General features: G+C 49.0%; 1 protein-coding gene across 1 annotated transcript; it reads right to left on the bottom strand.

The window, feature by feature from the left end:
• Window positions 1-398: 398 nt before the first annotated feature.
• Window positions 399-9,420, bottom strand: AGMAT (agmatinase (putative)). Its single transcript, XM_045774683.2, has 7 exons — window positions 9,046-9,420; window positions 7,325-7,527; window positions 5,084-5,132; window positions 3,882-4,077; window positions 2,987-3,166; window positions 1,509-1,593; window positions 399-794 (listed from the first exon to the last, which is right to left on the bottom strand). Exons 1-7 carry the CDS (start codon window positions 9,315-9,317, stop codon window positions 721-723), a joined length of 1,059 nt encoding a protein of 352 aa, XP_045630639.1. The 5' UTR covers window positions 9,318-9,420; the 3' UTR covers window positions 399-720.
• Window positions 9,421-16,464: the final 7,044 nt, after the last annotated feature.

Genomic DNA, 16,464 nt, shown 5'->3' with positions numbered 1-16,464 from the left:
ACGCATCGCTCTTGCGCTGGGAGATGATCACTTGCTCGTGGACCCGTTAGCAACAAAACCGAATTAGCATGTAACTCAACCCACACCCGAATCTTCGCTGTCATGGAGGGCGCATCAGCCCCGAGAGCAGACGATGCAAAACTGAGGCAGGTGACACTTACGGAAGTGTCACCAAGGCCTCTTTGGGGGCCACCTGAAGTCTGGTTGAAAAGACATTCTGTGCACCCTCTTGGGCTTTTGAGTGCGAAATGTCTTTATTAGGATCTGCATGTTACTTTCTTTCAAGTTTTTGGTTTATGTGCACAGTGGTCCTAAAACTCAGATGCAGCCCTGAGTCCCTCAGGAGGGGCCACAGTGGAAAGGAAGAAACGAGAGAAATACAGGGTGTTTATACAGTATTATGTCATAGGGCTTTTTTATTTCATTTCTCCAATTTTTGGATTATCTTGAAGCAAATGCTCCTTGGCTCCCTTTTCCCCTTAATCCTCCAGCACTTTCATCAGAACAGCACAAGTGCTTCTCTGTTTTTAGTTCATTCAAACTCCATAGAAATATTAGCTGTCAGACTGGAGTTCTACCGAATGCCCTGATTTTATAGCCTCCGGGGACACTGTTTAGCAGAAGTTTTACTGGCATAAACTCGAGTACTCAGACCGCTTGCGCATAAATTCTTGAGAACTGTCATCAGCACAACCTGTTGTGTCCTGAAGAGCACAAAGCTCAGACGACCGTCACTTTGGGGAGAGCACAGAGCATCTCAAACAGCAGGTTAGCCGCCAGGAGGGCCGTGTTTCCTACGAAGACACAAAGCCGAAGGTGTTCCTGCAGGCCACCCCCAAGGCCGTGACTCTCGATTCCCCGCCCTCTTCCCTTTGGGCTGCCTTTCCAGATACCCCCGCCCCCCACGTTCTTCTGTGGGCTGCCCAGCCACCCTGTGGACACGCTTTCCCCGGTACTCTGCTCCATCAATCATCATTCAGAAAGAGCATCCTGAAATTCAGGCGGTTCACTGTTTACTCTGAGCACAGACTCCACCCCAAAGGAAACCTGTAATAATGGTGACTATTGTATTTATCCCCCACCCTCTGCGGCTAACAGGCCTAAGTCTGGAAGCTTCCCTAAGTTGAAATTATTGGGATGGCATCTGTTTCTAATATCTCTCCTAAACCAGCTAACTGCCCACTTTCTTAATATTAATAAATATTATGCCTCGACAATTCGCTTTTCGATGAACTATCAAAAGAGGATGGAACTTTGCCACCCTATTAATAAACCGCAGGCTGGTTTCTTTCTCTTCTGCTGTGGGGCAGGCAAACCAATAAGAGCCACCTCCCAGGGGTCTTGTTAATTAGCTCGTGTTTGTAACGTGTGCAGTAACGGGTTTATTTTCTTCGCCCATCGGGGTCCCGAGTTACACAGAAGGACCCATCCATCGTCTACTTATCAAGTAGCTGGATGTAATTTAAACCAGCAGCTGCCCACTGATCAATAGTATTCTGCTTACTCACCAAAAGGATCATAGGGCGGCGACACTTCCACGAGATCACAACCCACCACGTTCAGGCCTTGACAACCCCGGATGATTTCCAGCGCCTGTCCAAGACCAAGCCCGAGTTGTCCACAGCAGGAACCACTCACAGGGAAAACCCGCCATGGAGGGCCCAGCGCATCTCTCCCAGCGCATGCGCACCCTTTGACTCGGAACTGCCGCTTTCCCTCAATAAACATTCACTGACGGGCGGGCACGCTGGTGGGCACCACGGAGACACACATGGCCAAAGCACAGCCCCCGCTCCCGAGGGGTCCATTGTGTGAAGGAATACACACAAGCAGACCAATCACTTCAGTGTCGTGCACTAAAGGCTTCAAGAAAAGCAAGCGTGGGGGCGCCGGGCTGGCTCAGTCAGCAGAGCATGCAACCTCTTGATTTCGGGGTTGTGAGTTCGAGCCCCATATTGGGCGTAGAGATTCCTTTAAAAAACAAAATCTTAAAAAAAAAAAAAAAAGCAAGCGCAGAAAAGTATAATAGGAAACAGCCCAAAGAGCTGGGGGAAGGCCTCCCCAGCGGTGGAAACACTTAGCCCAAGGAATTGACCAAGCAGATAGGTAGGGGTAGGGCAGCCCAGACAGGAAGACACATGCAAAGACACCAAGACGGAAAGAAATACCAGTAGTTAGATGTGGCCACAAGATAGGATAAGCGAGGGGGACGCTAGGAAGAGGTCACTTCGTCTAAAAGAGTTTCCATTCTGCCAGTGAAAAACCCAGAATGATAAGCTGAGGAAACAGGATGGTGTTTTAGAAATCTCTCTGAGGGGAACTGATGGAGAATGGCTTTGAGAAGTAGTTGCTAACAGTCCCCTTTCTTAGAGGAGGCAAGATAACGGCTCAGGAGTGAGTGGTCTTCACTCATTCACACAGATATCTAGGAGTGCCTGCTCTTTATGTCAGGCACCGTTCGAGACCCCAAGGACGGGGTGGCACATGAAATACCAGCCCCACCCTCCTGGAGCTCCCCTTCTAATTATAACCATACCCTGATTCTGCTTCCTGCCTTTATTTACCCTCAGCACCCCCCTTCAGAGAGCTTTATTTGGGTGTTTCTAGAACTCTGGAACTTCCATGGTAGGTGGTTAAATCCCACCATGAACACTTTTTAAATGTAACCCCAGAAAGATAAGCGTAGTGTTTTTAAGAGCGGAAATTGGAATATGTCCCCAGGAGCCAACCATAGGTGAATCAGAGGCAGAAAGCTCAAATAACAGACTATTATACCCCAGACAGGAAAGGAGGGCCCTTGCCCAAGTCAGTCCACTCCTCGCCCCACTAGAGTATCCAACCTGCAGTCAGCCCTGAGAACAGGAGAGGCCTAACTCCTCCGCGTTTAAAACCCTGTCCTGATCCTGAAGACTTCCCGCAAGTCCCAGGAAAGTGGGCACTTAAGAATCCTCACCCCCAGGCATTGTCCCTGGTGGTACCCCCTTACCTGACTAGGGGTGAGACCGGCGATTTCAGGTGTGCCTGTCCCCGGGGCATAGGCAGGATCCAAGCCGTCAATGTCGAAGCTGATATAAATGGGTTTGCCTCCCATCTGCTGCCTCACCTCCCCCATCAGAGGAACCAGGGACTTCATCCAGCAGTCCTCGGCCGGGACCACCCGGAACCCCTGAGGATGTGGGAAGGGAAGAGCAGGATGTCAAGGCTTCTGCCTGGAGCCATGCTGGGCGTTTCTCATGTGCCAACCCCACGCTGAGTGCTTCTGACACATGACATCTGACCCCCAGTCTTCACGAAGAGGGCACTGTCATCCCCATTTTACGGGTGAGGAAGGGAGGAACGACGGCCGGTGAAGAAGCAGGGAGTAAGTCAAAGCTGACGTGGGAGGATGGGGTCAGAGAGACGCTGGGCTAGAGCAACAGTGAGAAACTCAACAACAGAATGGCTCTGGCCAGAAGACCGGCCCTTGCTCACTCTACAGGCAGGGGACTTGGGTCTTTCCTGCTGGGATCTTGTCGATCGTGTTTACCTGGGAGCCGCTCTGCCTGGTGGAGGTGAGGACAAGAAGTAAAAAGATGGCCCCAGGCCTTGGGTTCGGGCCTCCTCAGCTCTGTCCGAAGCCAGCGACAGTGACAGCGCAGAGGCTGGTGTGTTCCTGCTTCTCTCCCCACCCCAGCGAAGAGACGCCCCCTTTGCCTCATGAACTCACACCCTCTCTCCTCTCTGTTCCACACAACCCTCTCGAGGCAAACTCGGCCTTCTGCCCCAGTTTTCTGAATTCGCTTATTAAAGCCCCTGTGGAATCCGCAGCCACCACCGAATGGGCACCCGACCGAAATGCACCGTGCAGGCTGGGGCAGAGGAAGGGGCGCTGGGTTTGGCACCTGGCTCCGGCTGTATCTGTAGGGGTCCAAGGTCATGGCGGAGCCCCGGATGCCGACCTGCACCACGCGCTTACAGTCCAGGAGACCCTCGTCCACGCAGCGGCGGAAGGGCGTCCCGTGGTAGAGCTTCTCTCCGAGGGCCTTGTCAGCCGTGTCCATGTGAGCGTCCACGTGCAGCAGCCCCACCGGGCCATGCCTGATGACAACAGGCAGCTCGGAGGCCAGGCCTCCTTCTGGGGCCTGAGCACCACCACCCTCCAGGCTACCCGACCTTCCAAACTGGACCATTCACAGCCACGGGAGACCTGGCCTCAACGACCAGCCTTGCAACTGGTTTCTGTCTTCCAATCACTTAGCATCTCCGAATAATTGACTCGGAGAAGTCCGGCAGAACACAGACATGGCCGTTGCTTTAGCTGCCACCCACTACCTATCACCCAGAATGTTCCTCACTTAGAGATGGAGAGGCCAGGGCGGATACGAATGAAGGACGGAGGCTCCGGTGAGCTTGGCAGAACTCCTCAGAGCCACCCTTTCTCCAACCGTGGCACCAAGAAGCAGCTTGAAACCCAGCTCTCTCTCCATAATCTCCACCAACCCCGCCAGAACCCGAAAGAAACACAATCGAAATCAATGCCAGGCAAGCGGAGCTTCCAGAAAAGACTTATACACGCCTACCACCAACGAGGATGCTACCCACATGTCCTTCCCATATATGCATTCTGGAACTGCCGCCGCCTTGGCCCTTCTGCCTCTTTTTCAAACCAGTTAACCAAAGTTAGTTCATCCCTGGTAGACTTCCACGACCGGAAAACCCATTTTCTCATTCTCTGGGGAAGGGGCCCCTTCAGGAAGAAACAGGGCCTCTCCTCAGCAAGCAACGCCCTTGTGTTGCTTTTGGCCTTGGAAGCCAAACAGAAACTGACGTTAACTGGGGTTGTGTCTTTCACGAGAGGCCCATCTTCCAAAAACAGACACAAATACTGAGCACGCGCACCAGAGCAGGTCCTGGGGCAGGCGAGGGTAGCCACACGTGTTAATAACAAATTGTCTTGGCTCCCAGCTGGTGACCGACAGAGACACCATCACCCCAAATAACCTGAGCCAGCAGAGGTCACTTGATACCGTCTAGCGGCACACAACTCATTCCCTAGCTCCTGAATTCTGAAACCCTTGTGTGCGCCCAGACGCTTGGGACTTACTTTTTTGCCATCGCTTGCAATATCGGATAGGTAATGGTGTGATCTCCACCTGCAAAGAGGAAAGATAAGACATCTGGAACGTGGGTAAGAGGAGAGGACCACATATCATGGAGAGCAATCTTCAATGTGCCCAATCGTGCCACCCTTTTGATTAGACCGAAGAGCTATAACGTTAGCTAACGGGAGAGCTTGCTCCGCGGCGGGAATACGGCCCCTGGATGGCTGAGATTACACCGTCATTTCAAAGAGGAAACAAAGCTCACAGGTAAAGTGCTGGGAACAGGTCTGTCCGATAGAACTCTCTGCAGTGATGGGTCTGTTCTCTGTCTGCACTGGCCAGCATGACGGTCACTAACCACGCGTGCCTACTGGAATATGGCTCATGCCGTGGAGGAGCTGCGTTTTTTATTTTATCTCATTGCAATTAATTGTGATTTTAATAACCGTCTGTGGCTAGCGGCTACCGTACAGGACAGCTCAGGCCTAGAATAGTTTTACTATGGACCATTATTAATAACGACAACAGCTAACATGTACCGAAGCTTAAAATGTGCGAGTCACGATGCCGGACATGTTACATGCGCTTTCACGCAACAATGCGGGAGATGCTGGTAGTGTTATTCCCATTTTACAAGTGAGGAAATGTAGCATAAAGAGCGAGTGAGAGATGAAGCTGAGAGTTTCAAACCGTGCCATCCAGAAACCACACTCCGCACCACCATGGTCTGCGGGCTTGGCCCTCTCGTTTGGCAAAAGTACATTTGGATATTTAGAAAAAGGCCCGTGTCATTTTAACTATTTGTGAACTGGAAGAGAAATGTAAGGGGGGGAGAAGTCAGGGAAGACAAGGGGAAGGGGCTCTTTAGGCTGATAGAGACCCTGAGGAGGAGGAAATACTCCCTTGCAGCTCTCTCTCAAATAAAGTCACTGCAAGTACGTCCCTGAGAGGCGCCTGGATGGCTCTAGTTGGTTCAGCGTCCAACTCTTGATTTCGGCTTAGGTCATGATCTCAGAGTTGTGAGATCAGCTCCAAGTAGGCTCTGAGCTGGGTGTAGAGCCTGCTTAAGATTCTCTCTCGCTCTCCCTCTGCCCCTTCCACCCCTACCCCCCACTCATGGGCATGCACGCTCTATCACGCTCTCTCTCTCTCTAGAAAGAAAGAAAGAAAGAAAGAAAGAAAGAAAGAAAGAAAGAAAGAAAGAAAAAGGGAAAGAAAGAAAAAGAGAAAGAAAGGGAAAGGAAAGGAGAGAAAAAAAAGAAAAGAAAAGCATGTCCTTGAAATAGTTAAAAAGCCACAACTGAGGGGCGCCTGGGTGGCACAGCGGTTAAGCGTCTGCCTTCGGCTCAGGGCGTGATCCCGGCGTTCTGGGATCGAGCCCCACATCAGGCTCCTCCGCTATGAGCCTGCTTCTTCCTCTCCCACTCCCCCTGCTTGTGTTCCCTCTCTCGCTGGCTGTCTCTATCTCTGTCGAATGAATAAATAAAATCTTTAAAAAAAAAAAAAAAGCCACAACTGAGCTCCTGTTGTGAGACTTCCCGGGCCTGGAATCAGAGGTAGGACAAAGACGAGGTGGGTAGAGGCACTTGCTGGGATGCAAAACTTAAGGGACACCAAAAAACTGAGTCATTCAGATAAATACTATTTTGATGTAATATTTTTAAAAATCTAGGTCAATGCAAAAAAAAAATCCATGATAATTTTTTTTTAGGTTTATTTATTTGAGAGAGAGAGAGCACAAGTGGAGGGGGGAAGGAGCAGGGGAAGAGGGACAAGCAGACTCTGCACTGAGCCCAGACCCAGACGTGGGGCTCAATCCCAGGACCCTGAGATCATGACCTGAGTGGAAACCAAGAGTCAGACGCCCAACCGACTGAGCCACCCAGGCGCCCCTCCGTGATAAAATTTTTAAAAAGACAGGATCAGTAACAGTGCTATTCTGAACCATATTGGAGCCTGAGGCAAAAGGGAAAAGTCGATCATATTTATTGTTGACTTTTTGGCACCCCCCGCCCCCCGCCAAGGTGAATGCCTCAGTTGCCTCATCCTAGTCCATCCCTGTCAGTTGTACTAGTCCAGAAATGTAAACATCCTCTCCCCACGGGTTAAATGAATTGAAAACATTCTCTTTCCAACTGTCTCCATATTCATAGGGCTTGCCCTGAAGAAGGGGCTACACCCAAGCCCATGATAAAGGAACCGTCAGCGCACAGAGCTGCGCTTGTCCCCACAGGTGCCCTTACCCAAGGTCAGGGGAATACAGCCTGCTGCTACAATTTTCTGATAGGCCTCTCGAATTAGACGGCAGCTGTCCTGAAGGTTGTAAAGATTGACGTTCACATCGCCTAGGTCTGCAACCATGAGGGACTGGAAGGGGAGGGCCCCCGTGCTAGGGTTGGCTGTCCGAAGCAACACCGATTCTTCCCGGATCCGCCGGGGTCCAAATCTGGAGAAGGAAGAATCATCCTGTGAACCATCCCAAAAAGGTCAGAGATCCTGCCTAACCCAGGATTTCTCAGCCTCTGCACTGCTGCTATTTGGGGCTGCATGGATCTTTGAAGTGGGGGGCCATCCAGTGCCTTGTAGGATGTCTCCCCTGATCTGTAACCCACTAGATGCCAGTAGCAAGTTGGGGTAACTAAAAAGGCCTCCAGACACCACCGAATGTCCCCTGGGGGCAAAATCACCCTTGGTTGAGAACCACTGATCCAGGCTACATACTTGAAGAGATTAAAGGCACAGACTTAGGAACCCGCCCATCGCCAATTTACTAAATGACATTAGATAATTTGTTTGTGTTTTTTTTTTTAAGATTTTTTATTTATTCATTTGACAGAGAGAGAGACAGCCAGAGAGAGGGAACACAAGCAGGGGGAGTGGGAGAGGAAGAAGCAGGCTCCCAGCAGAGGAGCCTGTCGTGGGGCTCGAACCCATAACGCCGGGATCACGCCCTGAGCCGAAGGCAGACGCTTAACGACTGAGCCACCCAGGCGCCCCGACATTAGATAATTTGTTAATCTCCATGAGCCTCGATTTCCTAATCTGTAAAATAATGGTATTTACTGTACTGTGTTGTCGGAGGAACTGAGTGAGGTCATCTATGCAAAGCGCCTTGCATTAATAAATGGCGGCATCAATACTTCAGATTATTAGGTGTGAGGTGGCCGAGCGGAATCAGAAATAGCTGATGCTCACTAATTAGGAAAACAGATTTAACTGCCGATGCCTTGATTTTAGAAAAATTGCAACGCCTTGGGGTCCCTGGCTGGCTCAGTTGCTAAAGGTAGAGGGTGGGACTCTGGATCTTGGGGTTGTAAATTCGAACCACACATTGGGTGTTGAGAGTACTTAAAAATAATACAATGTATTAGGGGCGCCTGGGTGGCGCAGTCGTTAAGCGTCTGCCTTCGGCTCAGGGCGTGATCCCGGCGTTATGGGTTCGAGCCCTACATCAGGCTCCTCCGCTATGAGCCTGCTTCTTCCTCTCCCACTCCCCCTGCTGTGTTCCCTCTCCCGCTGGCTGTCTCTCTGCCAAGTGAATAAATAAAGTCTTTTAAAAAATAATAATAATACAATGTATATAAAAAAAAAAAAGCCTGTACTTGAGCAATTCTCGATCAGGTGACATCTAGAGATTTGGGGAAGGGGCATCCAATTTCCTCTGTTCTCGGAAATCATGTCCCCTGCTCCTGTAATCACCACAGCCACCATCCCAGCAAGGCTCAGGAATCAGTGCGTGGAGAAGGCTCCGGTCACTAACAGAGGACACGCATGTCCAGCTCTCACAACTGCTTGATGAGGGCGGAGGGAAATCAAGGGTCTTTCAAACGACTGGGAGCATTCTGGAGCCAGCTCCAGCTTCCAATCCCACCCTGGGTGAGCGCGGGCGCCCGTCCCTTTGTCTTTCGCGCCCAGTGGCGATCGGGCGGTCCAGCCACGTGTCCCCTAATCCTTCGGACCTTACCTCGCCCCGGGCCGGTTGGAGGTCCCAATGTCCAGCGGCACCCCGACGAAGGCGGCGTCCAGCCCCTCGGGGGAGGTCTGCACCGGCAGCCGCATCATGGAGCAGACGCCCACCGACCGGGCCACGAACTCGGAGCTGGGGGGCTGGTTCCGGGGCGCATCGGAGGACAGGCTGCTGGAGCTGCGGCCGGGGTGGCAGAGCCGCGCGGAAGGATGAGCGCCCCCGCCGGCCCCCAGACCCCGGGCGCACCGGGACGCAATCCGCCGCAGCATGCCGCCCTCCCGGTCCCCACAGCGCCTGGCCCGCGGGCTGTGCCGGCGCCGAGCAGCCCGCGCTCAAAAAGCAGGCGGCCTGGGGATCTGGGCGGGCTAGGGGCCGCTCTCTCCCCGCCCCCTCTCTGGACTCTGGCCTCTGGCTGGCTCGGTCAACAAAGCCAGGCCCGGGACTCCCCACTCCCGCCCACCGCCCCGCCCCGGTGTCTGGGCCCCCCAAAAACTGGCCCTCGGCCCCTGCTTCTCCCTTTCAGAGTAATATTTTTAAAAGCGAAAAGGAAAAAAACTTTTCTCTAAGGAAGAGAAATTGGAAAGGCACTTTTAAAAAAGATGTCTTTATTTTAGAAAGAGAACGAGCGCGCAAACGGGGGGAGGGACAGAGGAAGAGAGAGAAGCGGACTCTGCACTGAGCCCAGAGCCCAGGAGGGGGCCCTGAGATCACGACCTGAGCTGAAATCAAGAGTAGGAGACTTAAGGGACTGAGCCACCCAGGCACCCCTGGAAATGCATTTTTTAAAATAATATGTTAAGAAATGTCTAGGGTAAGATTCCCAGGAGGTAGGGTCTTTCTAAATAACCTTAAAAAGGATTCAGAGACCACCCCAGTGAACGTCACACTACCAGGGAGTTCCTAATCTGCAATCCTCTTTATTTCTCAGGGGGGAGGGGGAGACACCAGGGGAAGGAAAAAAGTGATTCTTAATGAAGTTAGGTGAGCCATGTGGTATTATACATTTTTAATCTCTGGAAGTTGAGATTGAATGAAAAAGGCCCGAGTTTGCTTTAAATTGTAACCTTTACAGGAAAGTCGCCCCTTAAACCCCACACCACCCAGCCTCCACTCTGCAGGATGGGGGCAAATTTCCTAATGGTCAGTGTTGAAAGAGCCCGCAGAGCATTTTCCAGAAAAAAAAAAAAAGCAACAAGCCCTTAACACCCCTAGGGGCAGATTCTATCACTATTTCTGTCATATGGTTTGTCTTGGAGGTATCATTTTCTTATCTCTGGTTTATTCTTTCATTCTTCTCACAAATATTTGAGTGCCTACTGCCTGCAGGACACTACGTGACACTAATTCCAACCTGTTCCCATCTTTCGCTGCTGCCAAACACGTCTTTCCCTTAAACCTCTCATCAGGTGTGCGCACCTGCTCTCCCGACAGCTCCCTCTCTGATGGCAGTCTCTTTTGATATCAAGGTGACAATTTTCACCTGGACACAGGTAATTCACAGACCAAATCCCAGCCATAGGTTCCAGCTGCCCGTTTTCTAACTCCCCACCCCGATGCTCTGACAGCATCTCGGGTGGCCTGTGGCCCAGCTGGCAACATTCCCCTTGCTTCTCCGTGATCCTGCTCTCTGCCCCATCCTTTGGGAAGTCTTCGTGGTTTCCTGCAGGCAAGCCCCCCACTCGCTCCCTCTGCTGTTACTGTGGTTCCGGCCTTCCCACCTCTAACTTTCCACTTGGTGTCTCTACTCTCCCATCAGATAGATAATGCTTCCTGAACCAACCCACGTTTCTAATTCTGTCCCCATCATGCATCTTCGTGTACTTGTCCCTCGAGCCATGGTTCACCTTACATAGCCCTCGATATCTTGCCTCCTGTCCTTTGCTCATGCCATTTCCTCGTCTGGAATGTTCTCTCCCACCACCCCCATTTCCACGTGCCCCATGTTCTCCTGAAGCCCACACTCAAACTATTCTCTCTGGAACTCTTACAACTCTTTAAAATTCTCACCATTTTCAACTGGGGACAAGTTACAGGAGCTGGGATCAGAAAAAAAGTTAAATCCTAGCTCCGCCATCCGTGTATCTCAATGGTGTATGGCAGGAGAGAGACTTCAATCGCATTCCCTGTGGGTTTGGGGCAACAGCTCAAAGTAGTTCCCCGTCCAGCACAATGTCTCTTTGAAGTCTCACGCCTGATCTTGCAAATTTGTGCCATTTTATTCTGTTTCATAACACCTGTTTATATTAGCATAAAAACATTTGATCTTATTTGACAGTTAAATGCTCCCCCAAAATTGTTAAGTCAAGCCGTCACTCCAATAACTGACATTGTTTAAACTAGCACACCCATGTGTACATCCCCCAGGCACCTGATCAGGGAAGCATGGACTTAGCATGTCAACCTGAGCCATTCAACCTTTTGAACCTATTTCCTATTCTGCCAAATGGAATGATAACCCTTTCTGGTTGTTCTTATCAGGGTTGAACGAGGTCCACTGTGAAGAGCACTGTGAAACCAAAAATCGGTAAATACTAGGTAGTGTCATCATTGCATGTCTTGTTTTCTCTACTGCAGAGTTTCCTAACCAGGGGTCATAGCGCCCTGGTGTTTGCAGCTGGGTTACGGTGGGGAAGGGGGTACATAACATAAAGATCCCATGAGCCTTGGGGCTGCCAGCGAGGCCAGTTATCTCTGGGGGCATGCACACCACGCAGAGCCCCTCGGAGTCTGACATTCTGCTCTGTGACCCCCCAAAGGAAGCAGCAGGATCAGCAGCATTTGCCACGTGCCGTGCATTACCTCCTGGACATCGACCTCAGAGGCATCGGTAGAGTGCAGTGCTGTCCGTCAGGGACGAGGGCTCCTGCTAGAGGAGTTGGGTGCTAGAGACCCAAGGAGGACAGCAGCAACCCAAGGTGCAGTGGGTCAGGGGAGGAGGAGCAAAGAGACTGGGAGGTTTGGGCCAGAGCAGCGCCAGACGGCTGACCGCAATACTCCTTCACTTAGCATCAGATATCCCTGTCCATTTTCGGCTGATGTCCAAACAGGGTCCAAGCTAACTTCGGAGTGACTGCTTGAACAATGCTGATGGCGGGGTGGTATTAAAAATATTTAACCTCTGAGATGGCACAGACATCGATCAATCAGAACAGATGCCAACTAGCCATAAACAGTGCATGTCAGCACTGGTATCTTAAGGATGTGTTCTGAAGGAACATGCTTGAAATCAGAGCTGTCCTTAGTTTGAAATGCTTGACGCGAAAGCATTTGATTGGATTAAAAATCCATTTGTTATCGCAAGAAATTTCAATTGTTCAACTGTTAAGGAAAGAAAAATAAGACGCTTCTATAAATCTGACTTGTGTAAATGTTTAATATTAAAATTTTCAATTTTTATTACTTACTTGAGTTTCCAATTGTTCATAGCTATCAAGAACTTGAAGAGAGTCTTCTTTTTTTTTTGAAGATTTATTTTTGTATTTTTAGAGAGGGAGAGAGCGCGCACATGAGTGAAGGGAGGGGCAGAAGGAGACCGAGAGGGTCTCAAGCAGACTACCTGCCAATGCGGGGCCAGCGCAGGGCTCGATCTCATGACCCCAAGATCATGACCCGAGCAGAAATCAAGAGCCAAGTGCTTAACCTGCTGAGCCACCCAGGCGCCCCTTGAAGGGATCCTTCTTGAAAAGTCCTGGTGGTTATTGCATATAGCCAATTCAAACATAAAACCTGCTAATAAAAAGTGATATTCACAGAGGAAAGCTAAAATTTGGAAAATTTTTTATTTGGAAATTTTATATAAGTTCAATATTTAATGCTGTCTAGTACTTTTGTTTTATTTTCCAAATCATAACTATATAATATGTAGAAAATGTAATTTTTCTTTTTTTTTAACCAAATCCCATATAGGTCCCTAAATCCGCTCCCCACCATCCACGTTTACTTCAATGGGGCATACAATTTGTATGATTTTTCTATGTGTGCCCTGACAGGAAAAACGATTCCAAAGCACCATTCCAGTAAACTCTAAGTTCCAATGTGTGCTTCGTCCTTTCGGCCAGCCTCTAGTCGCAGTGCCTCAAAAAACAAGTAACAGAATAAATGTTTGGTGGGTGAGTGAGTGGACGACTGAACGGATCTTCTGGAAGCTGTGGAGGGCAGCTCTAGGCTGATTGCTATTTCAGCCAAAAAGCTGTGATAGCCAAAGAACGTGAGGAACACATTGTGTACGTCTCAGCTGTCTGCATGGATTCCCTTTGGCCTAAAGAATGAGATAAGAGTTCCACAGAAGGAGTCAACAAACTTGTCTCTGCTTGCAGAGACTCAGAAATAACGCTGCATCAACTCTAGCCTCCCCGAGACACCTGGCCAGGGGCTTTCTGGGACACTCTACTCACTGTCACACAGTTACACTGTTATACTTCCTTGTCCCCTGGTCCTAAAGAAAAATATCTATTTTTAGCATGTTCAGAATACTTTCATCCAAGTTTGTCAGACTCCCCAGTCTTTGTTTTACCTATAACGTTACACATTCAACGATGCCTCGGGGAATCCTTCACACGTTCACACGGGGTTACCTCCAGTAACGGCATCATTTTCTTTTGAGATGATTTATTTATTTATTTATTTATTTATTTATTTATTTATTTGACAGAGAGAGAGAGGCACAGGGAGAGGCAGGCAGAGGAAAAGGGAGAAGCAGGCTCCCCACCGAGCAGGGAGCCCGATGCCGGGACAAGATCCCAGGACCCTGGGATCACAACCTGAGCCAAAGGCAGACGCTTAACTGACTGAGCCACCCAGGCGCCCCATGGCATCATTTTTGAATCTCGAAAATAATACGTACTATCTGAACACGAGATTGGTTGTTTGCTCTATTCGCTTGTCGGGTGGACATCTGGAGCCCGATTAATCCAACTGCTTTTATCCACATGCCAAGTAAGTGGCCCGCTCAGTCTCTCTCTAGTCCCAACTGGGGTGAGAGAAAGGGAGGGGAGAGCATGAATCTATCTAAGGAAAGACCTACCCAGTGAAGTTTGAAGATCACTGTCATGCAGTTTCAAAGTCAAGCCAGGAGAGGGCACAGAAAACTTCTGCTTGATTGTCTAACAAGGAAGAGGAATTTCAGGGAATGGACAGAGCGCTCCTTCAATCCTCCATCGGGTGTCAGACATAGTCCAGGTCATTTAGTCGGTCTGATTTCATCAGACCACAACAGTTTTTTTTAAAGATTTTATTTATTTGTTTATTTATTTATTTAAAGCGCAAGCGGGGGGAGAGGCAGAGGGAGAGAGAATCCCGAGCAGACTCCACACTGAGCACAGAGCTGGTCTCAGGGCTCGATCTCACAATCCCAAGACCATGACCTGAGCTGAAATCAAGAGTCAGGTGCTCAACCAACTGAGCCACCCAGACGCCCAAGCCCGAGACAATTTTATTCCACGGTAGGCTAGCTTAATGTGATCTTTGCACCATTTAATCCTTTCTTGAAGAAAATGTTCAGATTTCTTCAAGCCCCAGCCAGTTTCCTCTGCATTTCTTTTAGATGGCAGTACCCTGCCTCTCTCAGGAAGTCAGCTGCTTCTGAGTAGCTCTCCTTCGCCTGCAAAGCGGAGCCTGGAGGAGCTCGTTCTCCTGACTTCCTGGTGATGACGCACAGCTGGAAACACACGCTCGACCTGGTCCTTGGTGGGAACGGCATTACATAAATGCAGGGGCTGATTATTAACTATAAACTACATACTCTGGGTAATAGATCTGACTCAAGTTACTAGTGAGACTGAATATTCAGTAATTGAGGACCAAAGGGACTGTAGCTAAAAACCCGAGGTTCCAGAGTGACACAAAGCTCAGGGACACGTTGGGAAAACGCTGTTTAGACAAAGCCATCTGTAAGCCAACTCATGCTAGGCAATTCAAACCAAGAGAGCATCATTATCCGTGCTTGGAGGATAAGGGTCAATGCTTGAAGTACAGGTGGAGAGCTCATACAATTAAGCAGGTATGATACCATGTTTCCTGCAGTATCATAAAGTCAATGAGATGATAAAGTATTTGTTCTGTTTCGTTATGATTTACTTTTCCATCCCAATTTCTTTCTAAATTCAACACTTAATTTCATCTTGTCTTTCCAATTATCCTATAAATAAAACATCTATATTTGATAAGGAAACAGAAGTGCTAGGCCACTGATGTCACTGTATTTATTGCAAGGCCACTTCCTCCCCAAGATCCAGGATTAGAGGTGGTTTTAGCTGATAAGACTTCAGTCAGAGTGGTTGGAAGGGAGTGAGTCTCATCATTTATCGGACAGTTAAGAGGATTAAAAAATCCCCCTGACATCCTCCCCATTGCTGCTATCAAAATTGTTTCAGAGTTCCACTTCTGACACTTAAGATCCAGACTCCAAATACTGGCTTCATTACTCGAACCTGGTTTCTGGAACAATCGCCAGAGCTACATAATTTGTCTTGGCTCAGAGTTCAAAGACCAGAACGAGAACAGAATTCAGGCTTTTCCATTTCTAATCTAACATCCTGTTCACTGCCTTGTGGATGGGTCAAATCGACTTTTTTTCTCTTGGTGTCACCCTTGACTTGATTTTCTCTTTTAAATTTTAATCCTCCTTTAAAGATCTTTTTTTCTGATTACAAAAGTGATACATGTGTATTGTACAAAGTGAGAGTCCATCATTGTCTACCCCCACCCAATCAAGGTTGTATTTCAATGCATAGAAGGCTTTTGAAAAAATCAAAAGGGTGGGTTTAGCTTAAAGTGGTTGGCAACATCCTTTTCACCTTAAAATGCCTTGAAACCTTCAAGATAAGCTTTTTAAAAAACTGCTTTATTTAGGGGTGCCTGAGTGGCTCAGTCAATTTAGCATGAAACTCTTGATTTCAGCTCAGGTCATGATCTCAGGGTTCTGAGATTGAGCCCTGAGTCAGGCTCTGTGCTCAGGGGGAGTCTGCTTCTCTCCTTTTCTCTCTCCCTCTGCCCCTCCCCCTGCTTGCGCGTGCACATTCTCTCTCTCTAAAATAAATAATCTTTAAAAAACTGCTTTATTTAGGTGTAATCTATATGCCACAAAATTCACCTATTTTTAAGTGTACAATCCAATGATTTTTTGTAAGTTTCTGCAACCATCACCACAACCCACTTTTAGAACATCTTCCTCACCCCTAAAAGTTTCCTCATGCCTGCAAATAAGCTTTTTTAAAGGGTGCATTTTTGTGGATAATTACAATCACGAATAACAAGTCCCAGAAATTTCCATTTTGCCTAGCTTTCACTTGCTGCTGGCAGGCAAGAAGAAAATTGCAAAAGCCCATCAACAAATGTTGGAAGAAAACACCATAAGCTGACCGACAGCTGTTTGCTCAAAATAGTTTATTCATCCACTCCAGCTTTTACTGAGTGTCA

This window comes from Ursus americanus, chromosome 33 (genome assembly GCF_024610735.1).
Source record: "Ursus americanus isolate L20-20 chromosome 33, mUrsAme1.1.p, whole genome shotgun sequence".
NCBI lineage: Eukaryota > Metazoa > Chordata > Mammalia > Carnivora > Ursidae > Ursus > Ursus americanus.
This window is presented reverse-complemented; position numbering and strand designations above follow the sequence as displayed.

Excerpts from the sequence above, each read along its gene's own strand:
- AGMAT (XM_045774683.2), bottom strand. The coding sequence starts at position 9,317 with ATGCTGCGGCGGATTGCGTCCCGGTGCGCCCGGGGTCTGGGGGCCGGC. Across the intron at positions 7,528-9,045 it reads TCCAACCGGCCCGGGGCGAG|ATTTGGACCCCGGCGGATCC; the intron begins GTAAGGTCCGAA and ends TTCCTTCTCCAG. Across the intron at positions 5,133-7,324 it reads CTGTATTCCCCTGACCTTGG|GTGGAGATCACACCATTACC; the intron begins GTAAGGGCACCT and ends TCCTCTTTGCAG.